This window comes from Chiloscyllium plagiosum, unplaced genomic scaffold (assembly GCF_037043375.1).
Source record: "Chiloscyllium plagiosum isolate Xiang-an unplaced genomic scaffold, Cpla_swu_hap1 HiC_scaffold_26, whole genome shotgun sequence".
Taxonomy (NCBI): Eukaryota; Metazoa; Chordata; class Chondrichthyes; order Orectolobiformes; family Hemiscylliidae; genus Chiloscyllium; species Chiloscyllium plagiosum.
Genome location: NW_028270164.1, coordinates 58,606,286 through 58,629,209, shown reverse-complemented (window position 1 = coordinate 58,629,209; position 22,924 = coordinate 58,606,286). Strand labels below are relative to the sequence as shown.

Here is a 22,924-nt window from a genome sequence, read left to right as displayed (position 1 = left end):
CAACCCCAACCTCACTATCAAACCGGCAGACAAGGAAGGCGCGGTAGTAGCTTGGTGCACCGACCTTTACATCGCTGAGGCTAAACGCCAGCTCGCGGACACCACCTCCGACTGCTCCCTTGACCGTGACCCCACCTCCCACCACCAAACCATCTCCCAGACCATCCATAACCTCATCACCTCAGGGGATCTCCCATCCACCGCCTACAACCTCAGTCCCACAACCCTGCACCGCCTGTTTCTACCTCCTGCCCAAAATCCACAAACCTGACTGCCCCGGCCGACCCATTGTCTCAGCCTGCTCCTGCCCCACCAAACTCATCTCTGCATACCTCGACACGGTCCTTTATTAGTCAAAGCTCAGAGTTTAAGAGCAGGGAGATGAAGCTGGAACCGTATGAAATATTCATTAGACCACAGAGTATTGTCTGTAGTTCTGGAATATACATTACAGGAGGGATGTGGCAGCACCGGAGTGGATGCAGGAGGACATTTACCAGGATATTGCCTGAGCTACACAGTTTTCGTTTTGAAGAGATTGGACAGACTGGGATTGCTTTCCTTGGAGCGGAAGAATTGACTATGGATTGAAAAGTATAAAATTATGAGGGTGATAAGATAGGGTACACAGGAAGAAAGGGGGGTTTAGATCAGAGTGGTGCTGGTAAAACACAGCAGGTCAGGCAACATCCAAGGGGCAGGAAGAATACTTTCCCCTTGTTGGCAGAATTAATGACCAGGACACAAAATTAAAGAAAGAGGCAGATAAATATGGACAACAACCAGACATGGGTTGTTGAGCAGCAAGTAATATTCACACCCACAAGTGTCCGACAGTGACACTTCCAAAAGTAGGTGGGAGGCAACAACAGTGCATACAGATATACTGACATAACTGATCAGAGTGTGGGCTATTTCCACAGTCATTCAGCTTAACTGTGATGTCATCAACACTACACAGGAAAAACTCAAAGCTCGGATGTTTGTTTAGTCAGAGAAACACAGCTGCCACTTTCTGCTGTAAGTGAAATCAATGAGGGGTCTCATTCCACTTTCCCAAGCATTTTTCCTTTATTTATTACTTACAGAACAATTGCTTCATGGATTATTAAGACTAATTGTTTTATCAACAACTGGGTGGCTCAGTAGGATTCCACCCTTGGGTGGCTGTCTGTGTAGAGTTTGCACATTCCCCCCATGTCTGCATGCCTTCCCTTCAGATGCTCCAGTTTCCTTCCACAGTCCAAAGATGTGCAGGTTAGATGGATTGACCATGCTAAATTGCCTGTAGTTTCCACCAAAAAGGTGATATCTAGGTGGATTATGGGAACTTTAGGGTTAAAGGGACAGGGTAAGAGAATGGGTCTGGGCTGGATGCTCTTCAGAGGGTTGGTGGACTCAATGGGCTGAATGGCCTGCTTTCAACTATAGGGATTCTAAGATTCTATGATAACTGGTTGTACATACAATGAATGGGCCAAATAGTTGAGTGAACTGCTGAAACCAGCTTTAATAATTTTCCTTCACTCTTGCAAACACTGATATCTGTTCACGCACTCTTTCAACACTGTTAACCTATTCACTAATTTACCAGTCAAGGAAGGCACTGGATTTCCTCTGTCTGAATCAGTTTTCATCAAACTAAGAATTTAGAAATTTGCATGGTTCAGTTCTCTTTCAACCACACCACAAATATCACAGGGGATTTCAGCTCAGTGTTGCTCTTGTCAACACTTTCATCAAGTTCCTGGAGAAATATGCCTTAATTGGAAAAACTACTTGTATATTGTTGATGTAAAGATGTATGGACCTAGAAACTGATATCACTGCGCAGATAATATTGAGCATCATTGAAGAATTGAGTATTGTGAAACCAATCAAGATTTGGGATTGGTGGTACAGAATTGTATTCTTCGGACTTCTTTCCTCCATTCATAATTGTGTATTGTTTATTTTGCTTTGTGTATGTGTGGGATTTTTGAAAAGGATAGAATTGAAGATGAATAAAAAATAATAAATCCTATTCTTTTACTATGCTTGTAACACAACTTCAACAATAGATAGTTTTTTTTTACTGTTGCTGAAAAAACCTGGCGTGGTTTGCATTTATCCAGGGTAGGAGTAATAGAGGCAAATTAGGATTCGTGATAGTTTCATTGAATTTTAACATCTGTAATGACTTTGGGAATAGGAACATTTGGATGTCAGATTTCCATCACACTGCCCAATACATTTTGACAACTGTAGCAGTCAACATAAAACTGGACTACTTTTAAAATATGTAACAGAAAATGTTTTGGAGATCCTATACTACACTAGTGATATATCATCCTGCTAAAGCAAGTTAGGAAACACAGCATAAGTGACTTAATTGGCTTAGGCGCATTAGTAGAAAGACAATCAAAGTTATTGGAGTCAGCTAAATTATAGGATGGGAATGCTCAGCTTTAATAATTCTTTCAAGGGTGACTTGAAGGTCCTAATTATGAGTTTTCACACCTGGGAGACCGCTGATGACCGTGTAAAATGGATATAGCAGTTTGCAACTGGTGTTATCACTGAAAGCAGCAACTCAAAATGACCCTTGATAACCACATCATATAAAGGCATTTGTGGCTGAACCTGCCTCTGCATATTGGTTTCTCCAGCCATCAGCAAAAGTATACCATGTGAAACTACCACAGGATTTAATTTGCTGCAAGTCTATCATCTTCTGTGGATGGAAGAGTGCTGATGCTTAGCAATTTAAAATGATAGAATGTAAAATTGGTTGAGCTGATCGAGTTTTTGAAGATGTGACAAAGTAGATTGATGAAAGCAGAGTGGTAGATGCTGTCTGTGTAAAGGTACTTGACAAGGTTCCGCATTGTAGACTGGTTAGCAAATTAGATCCGGGGGGGTCTAACATGGAATCCTGGGGCAGAGTGGAGCGAGCCAACTGGATACAAATTTGGCTTGAAGGTACGAGATGCAGGGTTCTTTTTCAGACTGGATGGCTGTGACAAGAGTTGTGCTGCAAGGAATAGTGCTGTGTTCGCTGTTTTTCTGTCAATTATGCAAATGATTTGAATGTGAATATACAAGGCATGATTAGCAAGTTTGCAGATGACACCTCACTTTATAATGGGACCTTGATCACATGGGCAGTGGAATGGCATTTGGAGTTTAATTTAGATAAATGTGAAGTGCTGCATTTTAATAAGGCAAATCAGGACAAGACTTGCATATGAATGGTAGGGTCCTGGGGAGGTTGCCGAACAAAGAGACTTAGGGCTGCAAGTGCATAATTTCTTGAAAGTAGAGTCGTAGGTAGACAGGGTGGTGACGACAGCGTTGAGTACACACCTTCAACGATCGGTGCATTGTGGAGGACATGCCACGACCTCACTCACTAGCCACGCTATCTTCCATACTGACAGACTTATCCAACCACTGGGATTCATAACAGCCCATAAACTGACAGCCACGCTCAGACAACAACTCACCAGCACAAAAAGACCCTATACTCATCATGTGCAAGACTAAAATTATTTACAGGATTCCATGCAAAGACTGCACAAAACACTATATAGGGCAAACAGGCAGACAACTAGCAATCCGCATCCACAAACACCAACTAGCCATAAAACACCACGGCTAGCTGTCCCTAATATCCATACACAAAGACAACAAGAACCACAAATTCGACTGGGACAATACAACAATCATAGGACATGCTAAAACATCACTTGTTTTACCAAAGCTGCAAATTTAAAATGGAGAGAACACAAGGAGTCTCCAGTTTTCTAATTTTCAGTCTGTAGACCAAAATAAAAAGGATGTGGTCTCTCATATCATCATTGTTCAATACATTTACCTGGCATACAATCTTTAATAAACTTTACAAAGTCTAGAGGGATAATATAAAGACATAGGACAGCATGACTGACTAAAATAATTGAAGGTTCTTTATTCGATTAATTGGAATTTCTACAAGCTTTATCTATGTAGAAGAATGATTGAAAAACCTTTAGGACATCCTAAACCCCCACAGATCCTGGAACATGGAAGCCAAAAATATTTAGAATAGAACCAAAGATGAAGGAAAAACCAAAAGCATAACATCTCTTGGGTCATGAAATCAGGTGACAAACCCTCAGAATGACTTTTCACCTGCAGTTACAAATAGTATCTTTTTGAGTTAAATGAGAGTATTTGTCTGGCTTATCTCAATGAGAGATCAATAACAAATTAATTTAATTGTTCAAGGTTATAAATCTCAATGTAAATTCCCCAGACTTTAACTGCTAAGGCAATCTCTGTACTAGAGTTAAATCAAACAGCAAGATTCATAATATCCTTGCGTTATTTACCTGAGATGACATCTGTGGGGTGGACATAAACAAAGCTCTTTAGCATGGTACAGACAAACCAGTTGGTTGGATTTACAAATGCACGAGATTGCAGACAAGAAACAAGTAGTCTTGCATTTTGCACACTGTCGCTCATCATCAGGTAATAATTCGAAGTTCTCTCGCACCGATTCAATTACTCCCTAGAATGAGGAAATTAGATGAATTTATTTTCAATTAAAACTTATATTCATTTGTAATATGGTCTTCAGATATTTCTGAAAGAAAATAGAAAAATGGTCCGTATCAACAGTTCAGATTTTACCAAAATACCAGAATAAATCTATCCTGAAATATAAGAATTTTATGAAGATTTATATGATTTATATGGAAACAGTGAAACAGGTCATCACAATGTCCCAATCAGTTCTAACTATATACTAATTCATTACATCCTGGCTTCCTACCAAGGACAGCACATCAGAAATGGTGTTTGCAGAAATGTAATTACCAGTCAATTTGTCACAAAAAGGTTCTAAGCATATTAAAAGCATATCTGTAAAGTACATCCACCAACTCACCCCCAATCCTGACAAATGCTCGAGATTAAAGCTAACTATTGTCAAACTCAAGTGTTACCCATGACCATGCATTTACACAATCACTAGTCTCACATATTTGCACCTCTAACATCAGGATCTGCCATTCAGCTGCTGAAATGCACATTTGTGCCTTTGATTCCCCAAAATGACAATCCCAATACACTCAATTACTAAACTTATGTAAACATTAAGTGTGAAAAGTAGAAAGTAGGTCCGATTTGACGAGTGCAAAGCAAACAAGATGTGGCTACAGGAAGATGGAGTGTTGCAAGAAAAATAGAGTACAGAGGTTATAACCTAAGTTATGGAACTCAATATTGAGTTCTAGAGGCCATAAAGTGCCTAAACAGAGAAAGAGGTATTGTTCCTTCAGTTGAGTTGAGCTTCATTGAAAAATTGAAGGAGGTTTATTGAAATAGTAAGCAGCTGGAATGTTGGGGTCATTTCTATGTTCCAGAAAGCAAATAGTCTGCATTTGGTCTCACCGATATAAAAGGAGACTGCATCGACAGCAGCAAATACAGTGGACTACATTGAAAGCAGTACAACTGAAATGCTGCTTAATCTGAAGAATGCGTTTGGGACCATGAACAGGGAGGAAGGTGAAGGTACACCTCTTGCATCTGAATGGGAAGGTGCCACAAAGGAGTGAGGAAATGTAAGGAGTGATCGAGAATGAACCAAGACTTCAAGGAGGGAACGTTCCCTGGGGAACACTGCCAATGAATTGGAGAGGAAGATGTGTGTTGGGTGGTGGCATCCTGCTGGAGGTGGCAAAAGATGATTGTTTGAATGCAGAGACTTCTTTCAATTTAGTCTACTGGACTTAATGCTCACAATGCAGTCTCTTTTACATTAGCAAGATAAAAAACAGACTGAATGATTGCAAAACCTCATTTCCTGAATAGACACTTTACAGCCTGTAGGTCTCAATATTGAGTTCCAAAGTTCCTTTTTCTGTACGATCCCCTATCCCCCAAACTCCTTTGGTTTGTACCTTGGTTTTGCTGTCAGCAGGGGGGACCCATTTTCTTACTTTCACACGTCCCTTAATACCTCTTTTACTTAGTTATTTCTCCTTTACCAATATATCATTGGGCTCTTGGCGCCCCTAGCTTTGAGCCTGCAAGCCTGGGTTTAAGTCCTACCTGCACCAGACACTTGTCATAATACTTACAGACAGTGATAGGGTCCCTGTCTGTGGCCAGAATTGAGATTCAAGTCTCACGTGCCCTGCAGGCACATCAAAGTCCAAACAGGTTGATTCAAAATACTTAAATCAAACATATGTATCAGCTGAATAACCCATACCATCAAAACCATTCTCTGTCTTTACATTAGAAATCACAGAAAGGAAGCTGTCATACAGAGTGACATCTGATTTTAAAATGCCCTAATGGATGTTTTAGCTTTTGCTGAAAGAGTATTCAAATGTCTACGGCCTCAATTCCTTTGCTGAATTTTGTTTGGTTGATTAAATGTACGAGAAATCTTGTGGAACAGAGGCAATGTGCCTATCTCTGGGCAAGAAGGTCCATGCTCAAGTTCTACCTGCCCCAAACATTATATGAGGGAAGGCAGTGGTGTAGTAGTTATGTCATTGGGCAGTAATCCGAAGCACCAGGCTAAAGTTCTGGGGCCAGGAGTTCAAATCCAAATATTGTACATGGTGAAATTTGAATTCAGTATAAATCTGGAACAAAAACAGTAGCCAAATGGTGACCATGTAACTGGTGTTAAGTGTCATCACGATTCACTGGGATTGAGCACTGGAAATCAGGTGACAACTCCTGACTTGTCACAAAAGTTAAAAATGTTTCACACAATAAACAAAGATTTTCCAATTAACTCAACATCTAGACCTAAGCACATAACCTAATTTCTGTACTTAACACCAACTATTTATTAAGTTTACAGACTCTAGTTACAGGTGAACAGTCATAAATCATTAGCATATAATTCTACTAATTAAAAATAATTTCCTTATAAACTCCCCTTTAATAACAGATGGGGAGGGGGAAAAAAAAAATCACATTACGACAAGGGATTATAAGCAAAGCAATTCAGTGGTTTTCATTCACAGTAGCTGTTAAAACAATTCTTGCACTGGTCAGAACACTGCTGCTCAGTCTTTTCTTTGGACTGGCTTTCAAGCAGCACAGGCTGGCTGGTTCATTTATAAATGGTCTTTGATTTAGGAATTAAAAGTCACAGCTTACAGCAACTGAAGAAGAAATGGACTACTTTGCTTCAGGCTCAAAACAGATGACTGCCACGAACAGAGTGAATGTGCTTGAGTTGCTGGTGGGCTGAACAGTTTCTCTCCACTTTGGTCACAACTACAAGCTGCTCAGTTACCCATGAGCCAATCAATCACATTGTTGTGGCAGGCAGAAGGCCTTTGTCATAAATAACTGATCACTAGTCAGCGTCTTTATGCCAACCAAAGCTTCGCTTGTACACAATCCCTCTGATCCAGCTCAGTCTGCAAACACAACTTCAGTATCTGTTTGAACTCTCAGTTGTGTAAATGATGCTCAATATGAATATCAAGGTACTCAATTTCAAAACATCTTGCAGCCATCCTTTGCTGTTCAAAACAAAAAAAACCTTATTTTTCATTTCAGTTCACAATTAAAAACACAAAAATAAAGAACACTCTTTCCACAACTTGGCCCTCAAAGAAAATGAAATGCCATTACAAAATTATGATAATTAAGACGACTTGCATCGATTTACCCATTCTTCTCCCAGTCGGAGCATTTCTCAAAATTATCTTAGTCACACAGCAAGGAAACGGGCCTTTTGGCCGAACTCATCCATGCTGACCAGGTTTCCTAAACTGAACCATTCCTATTTCTCTGCATTTGACTCATCTCTCTCTAAACCTTCCTGTGTACTCATCCAAATGCCTTTTAAATGTTTAATTGTACCTGCCTCGACCACTTCCTCTGGTAGCTTCTTCCATATCCACACCACCGTCGCCTTTAATCTATGCCCTCTAGTTTTGTAATCCCCTACCCTGGGGAAAAGGCCTTGTCAATTCGCCTTATCTATGCCCATAATGATTTTATAAAGCTATATAAGGTCACCCTTCAGTCTCCTATGCTCCAAGGGAAAGAAATCCCAGCCTATTCAGCCTCTCCTTTTAACTCCAACCGTCCAGTCCTGTTAACATCCTTGTAAATCTCTTCTCATACCCTTTCAAGTCTTTTCCATAGCCATGAGAATCTCCATTAGCAACTTACCCACCACTGACACTAGGTTCACCGGTTTGCGGTTCTATTCCTTGCAGCCTGTCATAAATAATGGCACACATTTAGCCACTTTCCAGTCTTCTAGCACCTTATTCATGGTTGTCGATAACATACACATCTCTGCTATGACCCCCACAATTTCTTCCCTAGATTCCCAAACTGTCCTGGGATACAACTGATCAGGTCCTGCAGATTTATCTGCTGTTATGCATTTTAAGACCTTGTGGACTCTTTTCAAGACATCACTATTTATTTTCTCCAAGTTTCCTAGCTTCCATGTCTTTCTTAAAATGGTAAAAACTGAAAAGATATATTTGTTTGGGATCTCACCCATTTCCTGTGGTTCAACACAGACAACCTCAATGATCTTTAAGGGGCTTTCTATTAAAGGAGCCTTAAAAGGTTCTCTCTTTCCTCCCTCGTTACTCTTTTGTCTTTAATATGCTTGTAGAACATCTTTGGATTCTCCTTTGCCCTATCTGCTAAAGTTCTCATGTCTCCCTTTTACCCTGATTTTTTTCCTCTTAACTGTACTCCTTCACCTCCTGTACTCCTCATAGGATTCACTTGATCCCAGCTATCTCGACCTTATAAATGCCTCTTTTGTTGTCCGGACCAGTCTCAATAGGTCTAGTCAGCCAATGTTCTGTACTCCTGCCAGCCTTACCCTTCACACTACCAGAAACATGCTGGTCCTGAACCCTCATTAACTCAATTTTGAAAGCCTCTCACTTGCCAGACACCTGTTTACCTGGGAACAGCCTCCCCCCGTCAACTTTTGGAAGTTCTTGTCTATACCACCAAAACTGACCTTGCCCCAATTTAAAACTTTGACTTGTGGCCTATCCTTTTCCATAACGACTTTAAAACTAATAGAATTATGATCAGTGGTCCCAAAGAGCTCCTCATTTATATCTCAGTCATTTAGCCTGCCTTATCAAGAGGACAGAGTCAGAAGTCACAACATCTGGTTATTTGAAATCCACAAGGATCTGACAAAGGGGCAGAACTCTGAAAACTTGTGATTTCAAATAAACCAGTTGGACTATAACCTGGTGTTGTGCGAACTCTGACTTTGTCCTCTCCAGTCCAACACCGGTCCCTGCACAACGTGGATATTATCAAGAGTTTTGCCCTTTCTCTATTAGGGCCGTCTATATGTTGATTGAGAATATTTAACAAATTCCTCCCCATCCAAGCTCTTAACACTGTGGCAACCCAGTCTATGTTTGGGATTGTAAAATCCCTTCCTATTTCAACCCTATTATTCTTACAGCTATCTGCAAACTCCCTAAACATTTGCTCAATTTCCCACTGACTACTGAGAGGGCCCTATGTTACAAAGTGATCACCCTCTTATTATTTCTTAGTTCCACCATATAGTTTCAGTGGACAATCCCTCAGGGGTACACTTTCTAAGCACTACCATGATTTCCCTAATTCTCCTCCTCTCCTGCCTCCCCTTCTCTTCTTCCTATAGCATCTGTACCTCACAACACTGAACTGCCAATCCTGTCCTTTCCTCAGCCATGCTTCTGTAATTGCTATGATATCCCAGTTCCATGTTCCCATCGATACCCTGAGTTCATCTGCATTACCAGTCAGGCCTCTTGCATTAAAATAGATGCAGCTTCCCTCATTCCCTGCCTTGTATATTTAACTTACCCTTTAACTTCTGTACCAGCCTCAACGTTTGCTTATCTCGTTACTGCTTAGAGTCCCATCCCCTTGCTAGACTTGTTTAAACCCTCTTGAGTAGCTCGAACAAATTTCTCCACCAGGATATTGGTTCCCCCTCCAGTTCAGGTGCAACTTACCCTCTCCTACAAGCCACTTCTGCCCCAGAAGAGATCCCAATGATCCAAAAATCTGAATCCCTCACTCCTGCAAGAGTTTCTCAGCCATGCACTCCTCTGTCCTATCCTTATACACAGTAATCTCTCAAAAATTCAAGAGTGCGAGGAAGCAGAATTGAGTATGGCAGCCATCACCAAGGAGAAGGTGCTAGAAAAATTGAATGGCCTGAAGGTGGCAGGTAACGACTAGAGAGTGGCACTGGAAAAGCACAGCAGGTCAGGCAGCATCCGAGGAACAGGAAAATTGACATTTCGGGCAAAAGCCCTTCATCAGGAATCAAGGGCTTTTGCCAGAAACGTCGATTTTGCAGCTCCTTGGATGCTGCCTGACCTGCTGTGCTTTTCCAGTGCCACTCTAATCTCCAGCATTTGCAGTACCCACTTCTGCAGAGGTGGGAGGTAATGCCTGGACCAGATGAACTACACCCCAGAGTTGTAAGGGAGATAGCTGAAGAGCTAGTGACAGGTGATCTTTCAGCAATCCCTAGAGTCGGGTTCCAGAGCACTGGAAAAATCGCTAATGTTACACTCTTGTTTAAAAAGGGAATAAGGCAAAAGATGGAACATTACGGACCAGTTAGCCTAACCTTGGTCTTGGGTAAGATCCTGGAATCCAATGTGAAGGATGAGATTTCTGAATACTTGGAAGTGTATGGTAAAATAGAGCAAAGTCAGCACGGTTTCATCAACGGGAGGCGATGCCTGACAAATCTTCTAGATTACTTTGAGGAAATGACAAGTAGGTTAGACCAAGGACAGCCAATAGATATTATCTACCTGGACTTCAAGGCGGCCTTTGACAAGGTGCAGCACAGAAGATTACCAAGAAAGATAAGGACCCATGGTGTCAGAGGCAAGGTGCTAGCATGGACAGAAGCTTGACCATCTGGCAGAAAGCAGAGACTGAGGATGAAACAGTCCTTCTCAGGATGGCAGTTGATGACGTGTGGTGATCTGCAAGGCTAAGTATTAGGACCACTTAATCATCTGCATGAAGGAACGGAGGGCATTCTGGCTAAATTTGCAGACGATACAAAAGATAGTTGGAGGGACAGGTAGCATTCAGGAGGCAAGAAAGGCTGCAGAAGGATTTGAGCAGGTTAGGAGAGTGGACAAGGAGGTGGCAGATGGAGTACAACATGAGAAAGTGAGAGATCATGCACTTTGGTAGGAAGAATACAGACATAAGACTATTTTCATAGCATCATAGAACCCTACAGTGTGGAAACAGACCAGTCGGCCTAACAAGACCACACCGACCCTCCAAAAAGTAACCCATCCAGATGCATTCCCCTACCTTATTACTTTACATTTACCCTTGACTAATGCACCTAACCTACACATCCCTGAACACTATGGACAAGTTTAGCATGGACAATTCACCTAACCTGCACATCTTTGGACTGAGAGGGGAAACTGGAGCACCCAAAGGAAACCCATGGAGCCACGGGGAAAATGTGCAACCACTACACAGACAGTACCCAAAGCTGGAAGTGAACTTGTGTCCCTGGCATGGTGAGGCAACAGTGCTAACCACAGAGTCACCATGCCGTCTAGTGGGGAGAAAGTTCAGAGGTCTGAAGTGCAGAGAGTCTTGGGAGTTCTAATCCAGGATTCTCTCAAGGTAAACCTTCAGGCGGAGTCAGTAGTTAGGAAGGTAAATACGATGATGGCATTTAATTTTGAGGACTAGAATATAAAAGCAGGAATGTACCTCTGAGGCTCTATAAGGCTCTGGTGAGACCGCATTGCGAGTACTGTGCGCAGTTCTGGGCACATATCTCAGGAAGGATGTACTGGCCTTGGAGCGGGAATAGAAAAAAAGACTTTAACATGAGGACTCTGGGTCTATACTCGATGGAATTTAGAAGGATGGGGGTGGGGGGGAAAATCGAATTGGAACATGCAGAATACTGAATGCCTGGACAGAGTGGATGTTGGGATGATGTTCCCATTTGCAGGCAAGACCAGGACCCAAGAACACAGCCTTAGAATGAAGGGTACCTTTTAGAACAGAGAGAAGGAGATACTTCTTCAGCCAGAGAGTGGTGAATCTAGGGAATTCAATGCCACTGAAGGCTATGGAGGCCAGGTCTTTGTGTATATTTAAGACTACGATAGATAAGTTCTTGAGTATCAAGGGGATCAAGGGTTACAGAGAGAAAGCAGAGGAGAACGGGGTTGAGAAACTTATCAGCCATGACTGAATGGCAGAGCAGACTCTATGGACTGAATGGCCTAATTTCTGCTCCTATGTCTTATGTTCTTATATTTGGAAGAAAGAGAGAGCTGTGAACATGGAGAATTCTCTCCCACAGGAAGACCAGTTCATTAGATATATTCAAGAGGGAGCTGGACATGGCCCTTGGGACTAAAGGGATGAAGGGGTATGGAGAGAAAGCAGGAATGGGATACTGAGATTACATGATCTGCTATGATCGTACTTAGTAGTGGCGCAGGTTCAAAGAAATGGCCTACCCCGCACCTATTTTCTATGTTTCTATTCCTGCTCTCACCAGCTCATGACACTAGAGATAAAGCAGAGATTACTACTCTTTAGGTCCTGCTTTTTTAACCTTCAGCCTAACTCCCTATATTTAATCTGCAGGACCATATTCTTTTTGCTACATATCATTGGTACCAATGTGTACAATGACATCTGGCTGCTCATGATCCCTTTGAAAATTTGCTTGTTTCAATATTGTACACTTGGGACAATTAAATTATCTTTGCTAGTAATGTGAATAATCTTTATGTTGACTAGTTACAATAAAAGCCTCCATCTAAAATGCTTTGCATTTTGAATTTTAAACCTTCAATGGAGGCTAGCAGACTGACTGTGTCATCACAGGAAATGACATCACCACGGGAGAGGACATCACCAACCCAAAGAAACCCAAACATATAAACAGAAAGCAGGAGTTAATCTACAGTGCTTCGCCCAGAGGCCCACTGAAGGGGTTATCCAGTAGGGCGACAAAATGTCTGAAAAATAACCTTCCAGCTCAAAAAGCAAACCTACATCCATTTTGAAAAGTCTGAAAAATTCAGGGTAGCCAAACTGGTTAATTTGAGATGGCCTTAAGCTGCTCAAAAGGCCTTTTTGCATTCTGCTGATCATAATATTTGTTAAAGAAACAAGCAAACGTGTTAAGATTACAACTATGGTATGGAAATTACACACAAACATCCAAAAAGGTTCAACAAAAAAAACTACTAATTTCACATTTAGTTTTTACATTTACAGCCTTCAATTTCACTCTCCTTGTCCAACAATATATCCTAGGAAGTTATTTTTGTTTTCTCAAGTTCACCTTTAGCTAAAAATCATTACTAAGCCAGCAAACTGCAACTGCTTAAAACAGGTCTCATATGCTGTTCCCACCTGCGACTATATTACAACATCTAAATAAACAACAGTTATAAACTCTAACTACGACTTGATTCATAACTCTCAAGAATGCAGCTGGATCATTTAACACCCAAATGGCATCACTTGACATTAGTATAACCCATTTGATCCACTAAAAGCAGCTATTTCTTCTGCCCTTGATGCGAAAGACAGTTGCCAATACTCCTTCAATACATCAAATCAACCCTGCTAATGCAAATTCCAAACTGATTTCAGAACAAGCAGTACTGGTGAACTTCAGTCCTCTTGACTAGATTTAATCAAGTGGTTTTCCAATACGTACTGAATTGCCATTTCTACGAGCTTGATTTTTTGGGCTCAACCAACAAAGCTGTTGCTTGATCAGTACTGTATGTCACATCATATTTAGCAAATATAATACAACCAAATATCTATTCAGATTACCTTATACTTGGTGTTCTGACAAGATCCTCCCCACTGCACTTCCTCGAAATGAGAATAGCATCTAATAATCCCAACATTTCTATAATTAGCTGTAATTGTGACATAACTGATCCTTCTTCCTTTGATTAGGAATATGCATCAGCCAAGTCACTCCACTAACCCTCCTAACTACTTTATACGAATCACAATTTCACTTTCAGAAGTTCACCTCGCAAAGGCAACAGTAACAATAACTCACCTCCAGCTTGAAATGTTCTAATTGCATAACGGTGGATAAATCCCCAGGACCTGATCAGGTGTATCCCAGCACTCTTTGTGAAGCTAGGAAAGTAATTGCTGGGTCCCTTGCTGAGACATTTGTATCATCAATACCCACAGGTGAGATGCTAGAAGACTTGAGATTGGCTAATATGGTGCCACTATTTAAGTAAGGTGGTAAGGAAAAGCTAAGGAACTACGGACTGGTGAGCCTGACATTGGTGGTGTGCAAATTGTTGGATAGGAATCCTGAGGGAAAGGAATGCCGGAGGAAAAAAATCACAGAAGCGCTTCACAGGAGGCTCCCAAGCACTGAGGATGTCACCTAGACAGGGGACGAAACGTCTGCAACACAAATTCCCAGCTCGGCGAACAGAATCGCAACAACGAGCTACAAATCTTCTCACAAACTTTGGAATGGATTTACATGCATTTGGAAAAGCAAGGGCCGATTAGGGACAGGAGAAAGTGAGGTCTGCAGATGCTGGAGATCAAAGTTGAAACTTTATTGCTGGAACAGCACAGCAGGTCAGGCAGCATCCAGGGAACAGGAGATTCGACGTTTCGGGCACAGGCCCTTCTTCAGGCCCTGAAGAAGGACCTGTGCCCGAAACGTCGAATCTCCTGTTCCCTGGATGCTGCCTGACCTGGTGTGCTGTTCCAGCAATAAAGTTTCAACTTTGATCTCCAGCATCTGCAGACCTCACTTTCTCCTCAATCACATGGAATACAGGGAGAACTAGCCATTTGGATACAGAACTGGCTCAAAAGGTAGAAACAGAGGGTGGTGGTGGAAGGCCGCTTTTCAGACTGGAGGCCTGTGACCAGCGGTGTGCTACAAGGTACTGGGCCCACTACTTTTCATTGATGAACATAGAAGGAATAGTTAGTAAGTTTGCAGATGACACCAAAACTGGAGGTGTAGTGGACAGCGAAGGAGGTTACCTCAGAGTACAAAAGGATCTTGAGCAGATGAACCAATGGGCCAAGGAGTGGCAAATATTTAGATAAGCATGAGGTGCTGCATTTTCAAAAGGCAAATGAGGGCAGGACTTATCCATGTAATAAGGTCCTGGGGAATGGTGCTAAACAAAGAGACCTTGGAGTGCAGGCTCATAGCTCCTTGAAAGTACAGTAGCAGGTAGACAGGATAATGAAGACAGTATTTGGTATGCTTGCTTTTATTTGTCAGTGCATTGAGTACAGGAGTTGGGAAGTCTTGTTGCAACTGTTGGGCCAATACTGGAATACTGCGGTCTCCCTGCTTTAGGAAGGATATTGTGAAACTTGCAAGGGTTTAGAAAAGATTTACAAGGATGTTGCCAGGGTTGGAGGGTTTGAGCTATAGAAAGAGGTTGAATAGGCTGGGCAGTTTTCCCTGGAGTATCAGAGGCTGAGGAGGCACTTTATCGAGGCTTAGAAAATCATGAGGGGCATGGAAAGGGTAAATAGACAAGGTATTTTCCCTGGGGCAGGACAGTCAAAACTAGAAGGCACAGGTTGAGGCAAGAGGGGAAAGATTTAAAGAGAGACCTAAAGGGCAACTTTTTCACGCAGAGGGTGATGCATGCATGGAATTAGCTGCCAGTGGAAGTGGTGGAGGCTGGTAAAATTACAACATTTAAAAAGATGGTATATGAATAGGAAGGGTTTGGAGGGATATGGGCCAAATGCTGGCAAATGAGACTAAGTATAGGATATCTGGTTGGCATAGATGAGTTGGATCAACAGGTCTGTTTCCAGTTTGTACAGCTCTATAATTCTACATAGAATGTTTATCTGCCCATTCATTCATTTTCATCTGTGAAACTTTCACATGTTCATCTGCAACTCTACATGCACCAGAAAATCTTTCTAGAAAGATAGAAGTGTAATTCAGGATTCATTTTTTTCTGGTTCAAGAACTCCCCGAATAAATTTTAATGGACCTCTTCTAAAGCAAGACAAATGGGCTAAAACCCAGTAGATTAATTTGGAGAATCTCTGGTAACAAATAATAAAAGAAATCGAATCTTTGTCCCAATCCTGTTGGTATTCGTGTCAGTATGTTTTAATCATGGTTTTGAGAGTGCAATGGTATCAGTGATTTTGCATGATACATAGTTGACTTCAATATCTAAACTGCGAATGATTTAACGAAAAATGTTAGACTAAGTTAGAACGCTGATTAGATTTCTTTTAATCTGTAGCCCAAAACAATTTTTTTTAAAAACTTCCAAAATATCCATCACCACTAATTATAGCTGTCCTTAAAAGGAATAGCTTCTGGCAATTGGGTTGGCACGTACATAATTGTAAGCATATAATGGTATTCTTCTTCTCTTTGGACACAATCTAGTAATTCCGGATTGAATGATTCTGCAAAATTAAATGTGGGTATCAAAGGTGCTGATTTGATTGAGGTGTTCCTATCATCTGACAGTTTCGCTGTTACGTTTATGAAGTCTTGACCATGCAAAATGCCACATTTTCCATATTTCTTTATAGTCTGCCATCGGAAGTTCATGCGCTGTTCTCAATATTTCCTGACAATATCTAAGGATGTATGCAGGTGTTCATCTGAATTCAATTTTCAATATATTAACACTAACTCCTTCTGCGTTAGCTTCAATGAGATCTGTCTGTACTTAATTAACACTAGATCTGCTTCCTGAGACCCCATTCACAAGGACATACCAAACACTTCTTTTGAACTATTCTCATTCTTTAGTAGTGTTTTAGCTACCCTAACATCTGCTTGTGGCATTACTGCGACTTTTTGTGATTGAATTATGGTTAATGCTCTGGTCCCAGAACCTATTCCAGGTGCGGCGGTGGCAGAGAAATTGAGAATAAGGGATAGCATTTTCACAGGAGGCAAGGTGGGAGAAGGTGTAATCCAGGTAGCTATGAGAGTCTGTAGGTTTGTAGAAAACGTCAGTGTTGAGTCAGTCACAGTTTTTGGAGATGGAGGGGTCCGGGAAGGGGAGGGAGGTGTCGGAGATGGTCCAGGTTAATTTAAGGTCGTGTTTGTAAAGTTGATGACAGACTCAACATTGACATCTTCTACAAACCCACTCTCACAGTCGCCTGGATTACACCTCCACCCACCCTGCCTCCTGCAAAAATGCTATCCCCTTATTCCCAATTTCACTGCATCTGCTCCCAGGAGGACCAGTTCCACCACAGAACACACCAGATGGCCTCCTTTATAAAGGCCGAAATTTCCCCTTCCACGTGGTTGATGATGCCCTCCAGCACATCTCTCATCTACTTCCTGCACCTCCGCCCTCGAACCCCACTCCTCCAATCACAAGGACAGAACTCCCTGATCCTCACCTTCCACCCCACCAACCACCATGCATCATCCTCCACCATTACTGCCACCTACAAACGGACCCCACCAGTGATATACTTCTCTCCCCACCCCTATCTGCTTTCCGTAAAGATCATTCCGTCCATGACTACCTAGTCAGGTCCACACCCCCCAACAACCCACCCTCCCCTCCTGACACCTTCCCTTGCCACCGCAGAAATTACAAAACCTGTGCCCACACCTCCAACACCTCCCCTCACCTTAAAGCCCCAAAGGAGCCTTCCCTATCCAAGGTTTCACCTGCACTTCCACACACGTCATTTACTGTATCCATTGCTACTGATGCAGGCTCCTCTATATTGGGGAGACATGACGCCTACTCACAGAGCGCATCAAAGAACATCTCTGGCACATGCGCACCAACCAACCGCACAGCCCTGTCACTCCACCAAGGACATGCAGATCCGGGGCCCGCCATCCCCAATCCCTTATGACCTGCGCCTGGAGGAAGAACGTCTCATCTTCCGCCAACCCCGTGGAGTCAATGTGGATTTCACCAGTTTCCTCATTCGCTTTCCCTCCCCCCACCTTATCCCAGTTCCAACCTTCCAGCTCAGCACCATCCTCAGGACCTGTCCATCTTCCTTCCCACCTATCCACTCTACCCTCCCCTCTGACCTATCACCATTACCCCAACCTCCATCCACCTACTGCACTCTCCCTTCCCCCTCCAATTTATCTCTCCACCTCCGAAGCTCCTAGCCTCATTCCTGATGAAGGGCTTTTGCCCAAAACATCAATTTTCCTGCTCCTCAGACGCTGGCTGAACTGCTGTGCTTTTCCAGCACCACACTCTCAACTCTAAAGTCACAAGTAACAAGAACTGAAGGGAAAACAAACAGTTTCTTTGGGCTTAAGATGATTTACTGCAGTGAATAGACAGAGCAGGTTTACAGTATCTAAATAGCTTCCCTGTATCATGTTCACAGGCCAAGTTGTTCCTTTCTCAAGAACTAATCACATAGTAGTTGACAGGCAGTAAACTGCTGTCTTTAATGCCCCAGGACATCAATGTGGACTTCACTAGTTTCCTCATTCCCTCCCCACCACCCCCTCACCCTATCCCAGTTCCAACCTACCAGCTCAGCGCCGTGCTCATGACCTGTCCCAACTGTCAATCTTCCTTCCCACCTATCCGCTCCACCCTCCTCCCTGACCTATCACCTTTAACCCCACCGCCATTCACCTAGTGCACTCTTAGCAACCTTCTCCCCAGCCCCACCCCCTCCCATTTATCTCTCCACCAGAGGCTCCCAGCCTCATTCCTCATGAAGGGCTCCTGCCCGAAACATCAATTCTCCTGCTCCTCGGATGCTGCATGGCCTGCTGCGCTTTTCCAGCAACACGCTCTCTACTCTGATCGCCAGCATCTGCAGACCTCACTTTCTCCCTGCTGTCTTTGATAACCTGTCGTTAAACAACAGGCCAATCAACTTCCTGTTGCGAACCAAAATTCCATCCATATGTAATCCTTCAATCAATTACTGCTTGAATGAGCAGCTGCAATGATGATTACAACCAGTATCAGCTTGTCTTAAAAAACTTACGGCATCCATCTTTGAGTTTTTTTTAAAAAGACTTCATTCATTTTAGCCCAGAATTAAACACACAGAAAATTAAAAATGGGTCTTTAAATCGTAAAATTCTATTCAGTTCACTCAGCCCAAATCCCAACAATCTTCACCTGCTTCATCAATGATTTCTTCTGAATCAAGTAAATACTGTAATTTCTCAGCCCTAATCAATTCCATTAAAAAAGTCACAAGATTCAAAACTAACTTGGTTTCAGTCTCCAGATACTGCCAGACCTGCTCAGTTTCTCCAGCACTTTCTGTTTTTACCCAAAGTATCAAAACCCATTTCTCCACACCAGCTTTTGGATCAAGCAATCACTTTTCTAATTGTATTTACTTACGCCACTTTGTAGATGGAACAAGTAATAGTCCAGAGATTAATAATATTTTTGAGGTTCTGCTTTTAAAATTTAGCTTCCAGCAGCTCATATGTTCAAAACAGATAGTCCTATCTATGCCTTCGGCATTTCAATGGAAAATGAAAACTGGTTAATCCAGACCTGCATAAATGCCCAGAACTCTATCATTTGACTTTAACAGATTGGGGTCAAGTCCTAAAAAGTAAATTGCAATGGCTTTGTATTTAATGTACCTGGGCAAGTAGTGAACCATGTTAAGTTAGTGAGAGCGCAACTGTAATTGACTGGTATTTGAGTAGAGATAGAAGTTTTGCACAAGATGGACTTAAAGGGTGCTCTGCCATGTAGTACAGGTACCATATGGCAGAGCACCAATGAGCATTTGAGCTTGCAGGTGACAAACCATACAGGGACTCAGCCTGGAGACTAATATAACAACAGGAGTAAACAATGTTGACATAAAGGTGAACAGTACTTCTGACAGAAAATATAATGAGTGGAGATTTTGTTACACAAATATTTAATTTCTGCAGTACTCACCATTTTACGAACAGCTTCCCGCAATTTCTTCTCTTCCTCTATCATAATGACCATATCCTTATAGACAGCAGATGCTAAAACAACATCCAAATCCTTAGACTTGGATGCCATCTTACAAATCATTTCATCATGAGAGAAAACACAGTAACGATTCAGGAGACGATAATGTTCCACACACTGTCGACCCATTGGTAGCTGCAAGATGAAGACACTTAGCAAGCAGGACATTTTTTAAAAAGCAATTTGAGAACACATTTTTAAAGTTCCGTTGGCAAGTGTAGAAAGGAGGACAACGTTTTGGGCCACACATTGATGTTCACTATAAATGCTAACATGTGCAAACTCCAAAAGCATTTCTGCTCATTTTATAAATTAACCTCTTGCTGATATGGTAACAAATATATTCAATTTAGTTATGGATCTAGTCTTTAAACTTGAAATTACCTTTCGCTCCATATGAAGACTCAGAGACGCTTGCATTTCATAAGATTTCATAAAATCCCTCATGTGGAAGCAGGTCATTCCACACCGATCCTCCAAAAGAGCACTGCACCCAGACCCACCCTCCTATCCTATCCCTGTAACCCTGCATGTCCCATGGCTAACCCGTATAACCTGCACATCCCTCGACACTATGGGCAATTTAGTCAATCCACCTTACCTACGGGAACAAACCCCTGCAGAAACAGGGAGAACGTGCAAACTCCACACAGACTGTCACTCGAGGCTAGAATTGAACCCAGGCTCCTCTTGCTGAGAGACAGCAGTGCTAACCACTGAGCTGCAATGCTGCCCCAAATATTCGTCCATAAGTGCAAAGTTTGCACTTACCCAGTCCATTGTGCAGAAATTCACAGCTTCGGCAAAGTTGAAGCCCTGGTTAAAACCACTGTGATAGGCTCTGGGGAATGTGATGACAAACTCCCCTGCACACTGATTAGTTCTATAAACCTACAGTGAGAAAAAAATTAATCAATTTCAACAGACAACAATCAACTCTGAAGGACACTGCCAACCAGATTCATGCTTATAATGTTTTCAGGGTTAATGCTCTTTACAGAAGTAATTTCCAAAACAAACATTGTATAAGTTAAAGCCCAATATGTAGGAAAAAGTTAAAGGAACAATGTTTTCCACTAAATCCTGCATGACTGAAAATATTTCTACTGTAATATCAATTCAGCTTCATATATTCAGTTTGTACAAAATTTCAAATGTTATTTCAAAAGCCACAAATATATTCTGGCAATTAATCAAGTATTCATCACAACATGTAGCTACTTTATGGTTGGTACTCTTTTTGTGATGTTAAGTTCAGTCAACAATGTTATAAGTCACATGTATACACATTTCTGAAAAACAAAATTTACCACTAACTCAGAATGCCTTATAATGCCAAATCTACAAGCTATGAGATAAATAAACCAAACTTAAATATGCAAGTTATTTTTATTTGTAGAACGGATTGAGAATTATTAAATTCTGTTAAATAAATGTATCTGAAAAAAAGTTAATAATAACCATAAAACTACCATTTGTTATCAAAACCTGGGTTTACCAATGTTCTTTCATGAAAACTGTCATTCATACCCTGGCTGGCCTGCATTCAAATTCAGATCAAAAATAATTCATTTGTTTCTTAAAGTATCCGCAAAAAGTCAGCATGTCACTCAACTGCATTCAAGAATGTGGCGCACCATAATCTTCAAGAGCAATGTGAATGGATAAAAAAAAAGCAGTATAGGTACATAGCAGCCACACTTAGAAGATTCAAAAACAATTACTAGGATAGCTGTAAAAAGCTACTTTACAAAGTAACTGCTGAGGAAGACAAAATGCAAAGCAAAAGCATATTGGAAACAGGAGGAAATTCAAAAATATCTTTATTAAGAGCTGAATATAAATAGAAGTGAGCAGCAATGGAGAGGAAGATTAGTAGACAAACGGATGGACAGGCTTACGCACACAAAGGAGGCAAATGTTTACAAAAGTTAAAAAAAAAGCAAAAAAGAGGAAGAATGCGGAGAGTGAGGGACATTGAAATACAGTACAACTCAAGTCTAGTTACTGCATCAAACCACATTATAAATAAATACCAATACTGTATTTTACTGGCATATTTAATCAAGTTAAAAAATCGCCATACTTGCCAGTACTGCCTTATATATGGAAGGTATTGTAACTACTGAAATTGTAGCTGGGCCAATAGATATTATTGGCCTAGTATAAAGTAGACCAGTTTAAAACAAAACTGGATTTATTCTTTTATTTAACAAGACTAGTCACTCATGAATGCATATGCAAATTAATATTGCACATGTAAGGTTTTATTTCTGCTTTGGTTAGCAAAACAGTAGAGTCAAAGCAGGCATTTGGTACAAGCTGGAAATTTTCCATTATTTTATCTCAATACACAAACACCACTGGACAATCTGTGATAGAATGAACAAACAAGAGACTCTCCAAATGTTAGTAGTACCCAATTAGTTAGATTGAGGCAGCAAGTGCCACAGACAAAGAGTAATTTACAAGGTTGACACATTATAGGAACCAAAAGTGGTAGAAACCTGAGGCCAAGGGTGATTGTACATTGAGATGGAACTTGCAAAGCAACTGGGTCTGCTTGGGATCAGTCCCAGGCTAGTTACTGGTTACAATGTGCCAAATTAAATTTGAAAGCTAGACAAGAAAGTAGCTCCACTTTTTTATATTAGGCTAACTTGAGAAGGACAAATAGAAGGGACACAAGCAGAAACTCAGCTGGGTATACTGGTGACATCACCATCACCACTACTTCAAGGGCTATGGGATGGGCAAAATGTTGGTCTAGCTAGCAACTCCCACATCCGAAGAAAATCTAGCCACACACTTAGCCAAGTTGCTTTAATACAGATACAAACGCATTTATACCATGTCTTGTCAACAAGCACCAAAAGGGTAAACCCAATTCAGCTAATGGCCACCTCATCACCCTA

At 41.5% G+C, this 22,924-nt stretch overlaps 1 protein-coding gene across 2 annotated transcripts in view; it reads right to left on the bottom strand.

Moving 5' to 3' along the window:
• Positions 1 to 22,924, bottom strand: part of LOC122563341 (lysine-specific demethylase 5B-like) — a 232,156-nt gene that overhangs the window by 108,943 nt on the left and 100,289 nt on the right. For both annotated transcript variants that reach the window (XM_043717092.2, XM_043717091.2), the window contains 3 exons: positions 20,781 to 20,900; positions 19,950 to 20,144; positions 4,353 to 4,534 (listed from right to left, as the gene is read on the bottom strand). In XM_043717092.2, the coding sequence (XP_043573027.1) occupies positions 4,353 to 4,534; positions 19,950 to 20,144; positions 20,781 to 20,900 (497 nt within the window). The remainder of the gene's footprint in view (positions 1 to 4,352; positions 4,535 to 19,949; positions 20,145 to 20,780; positions 20,901 to 22,924) is intronic.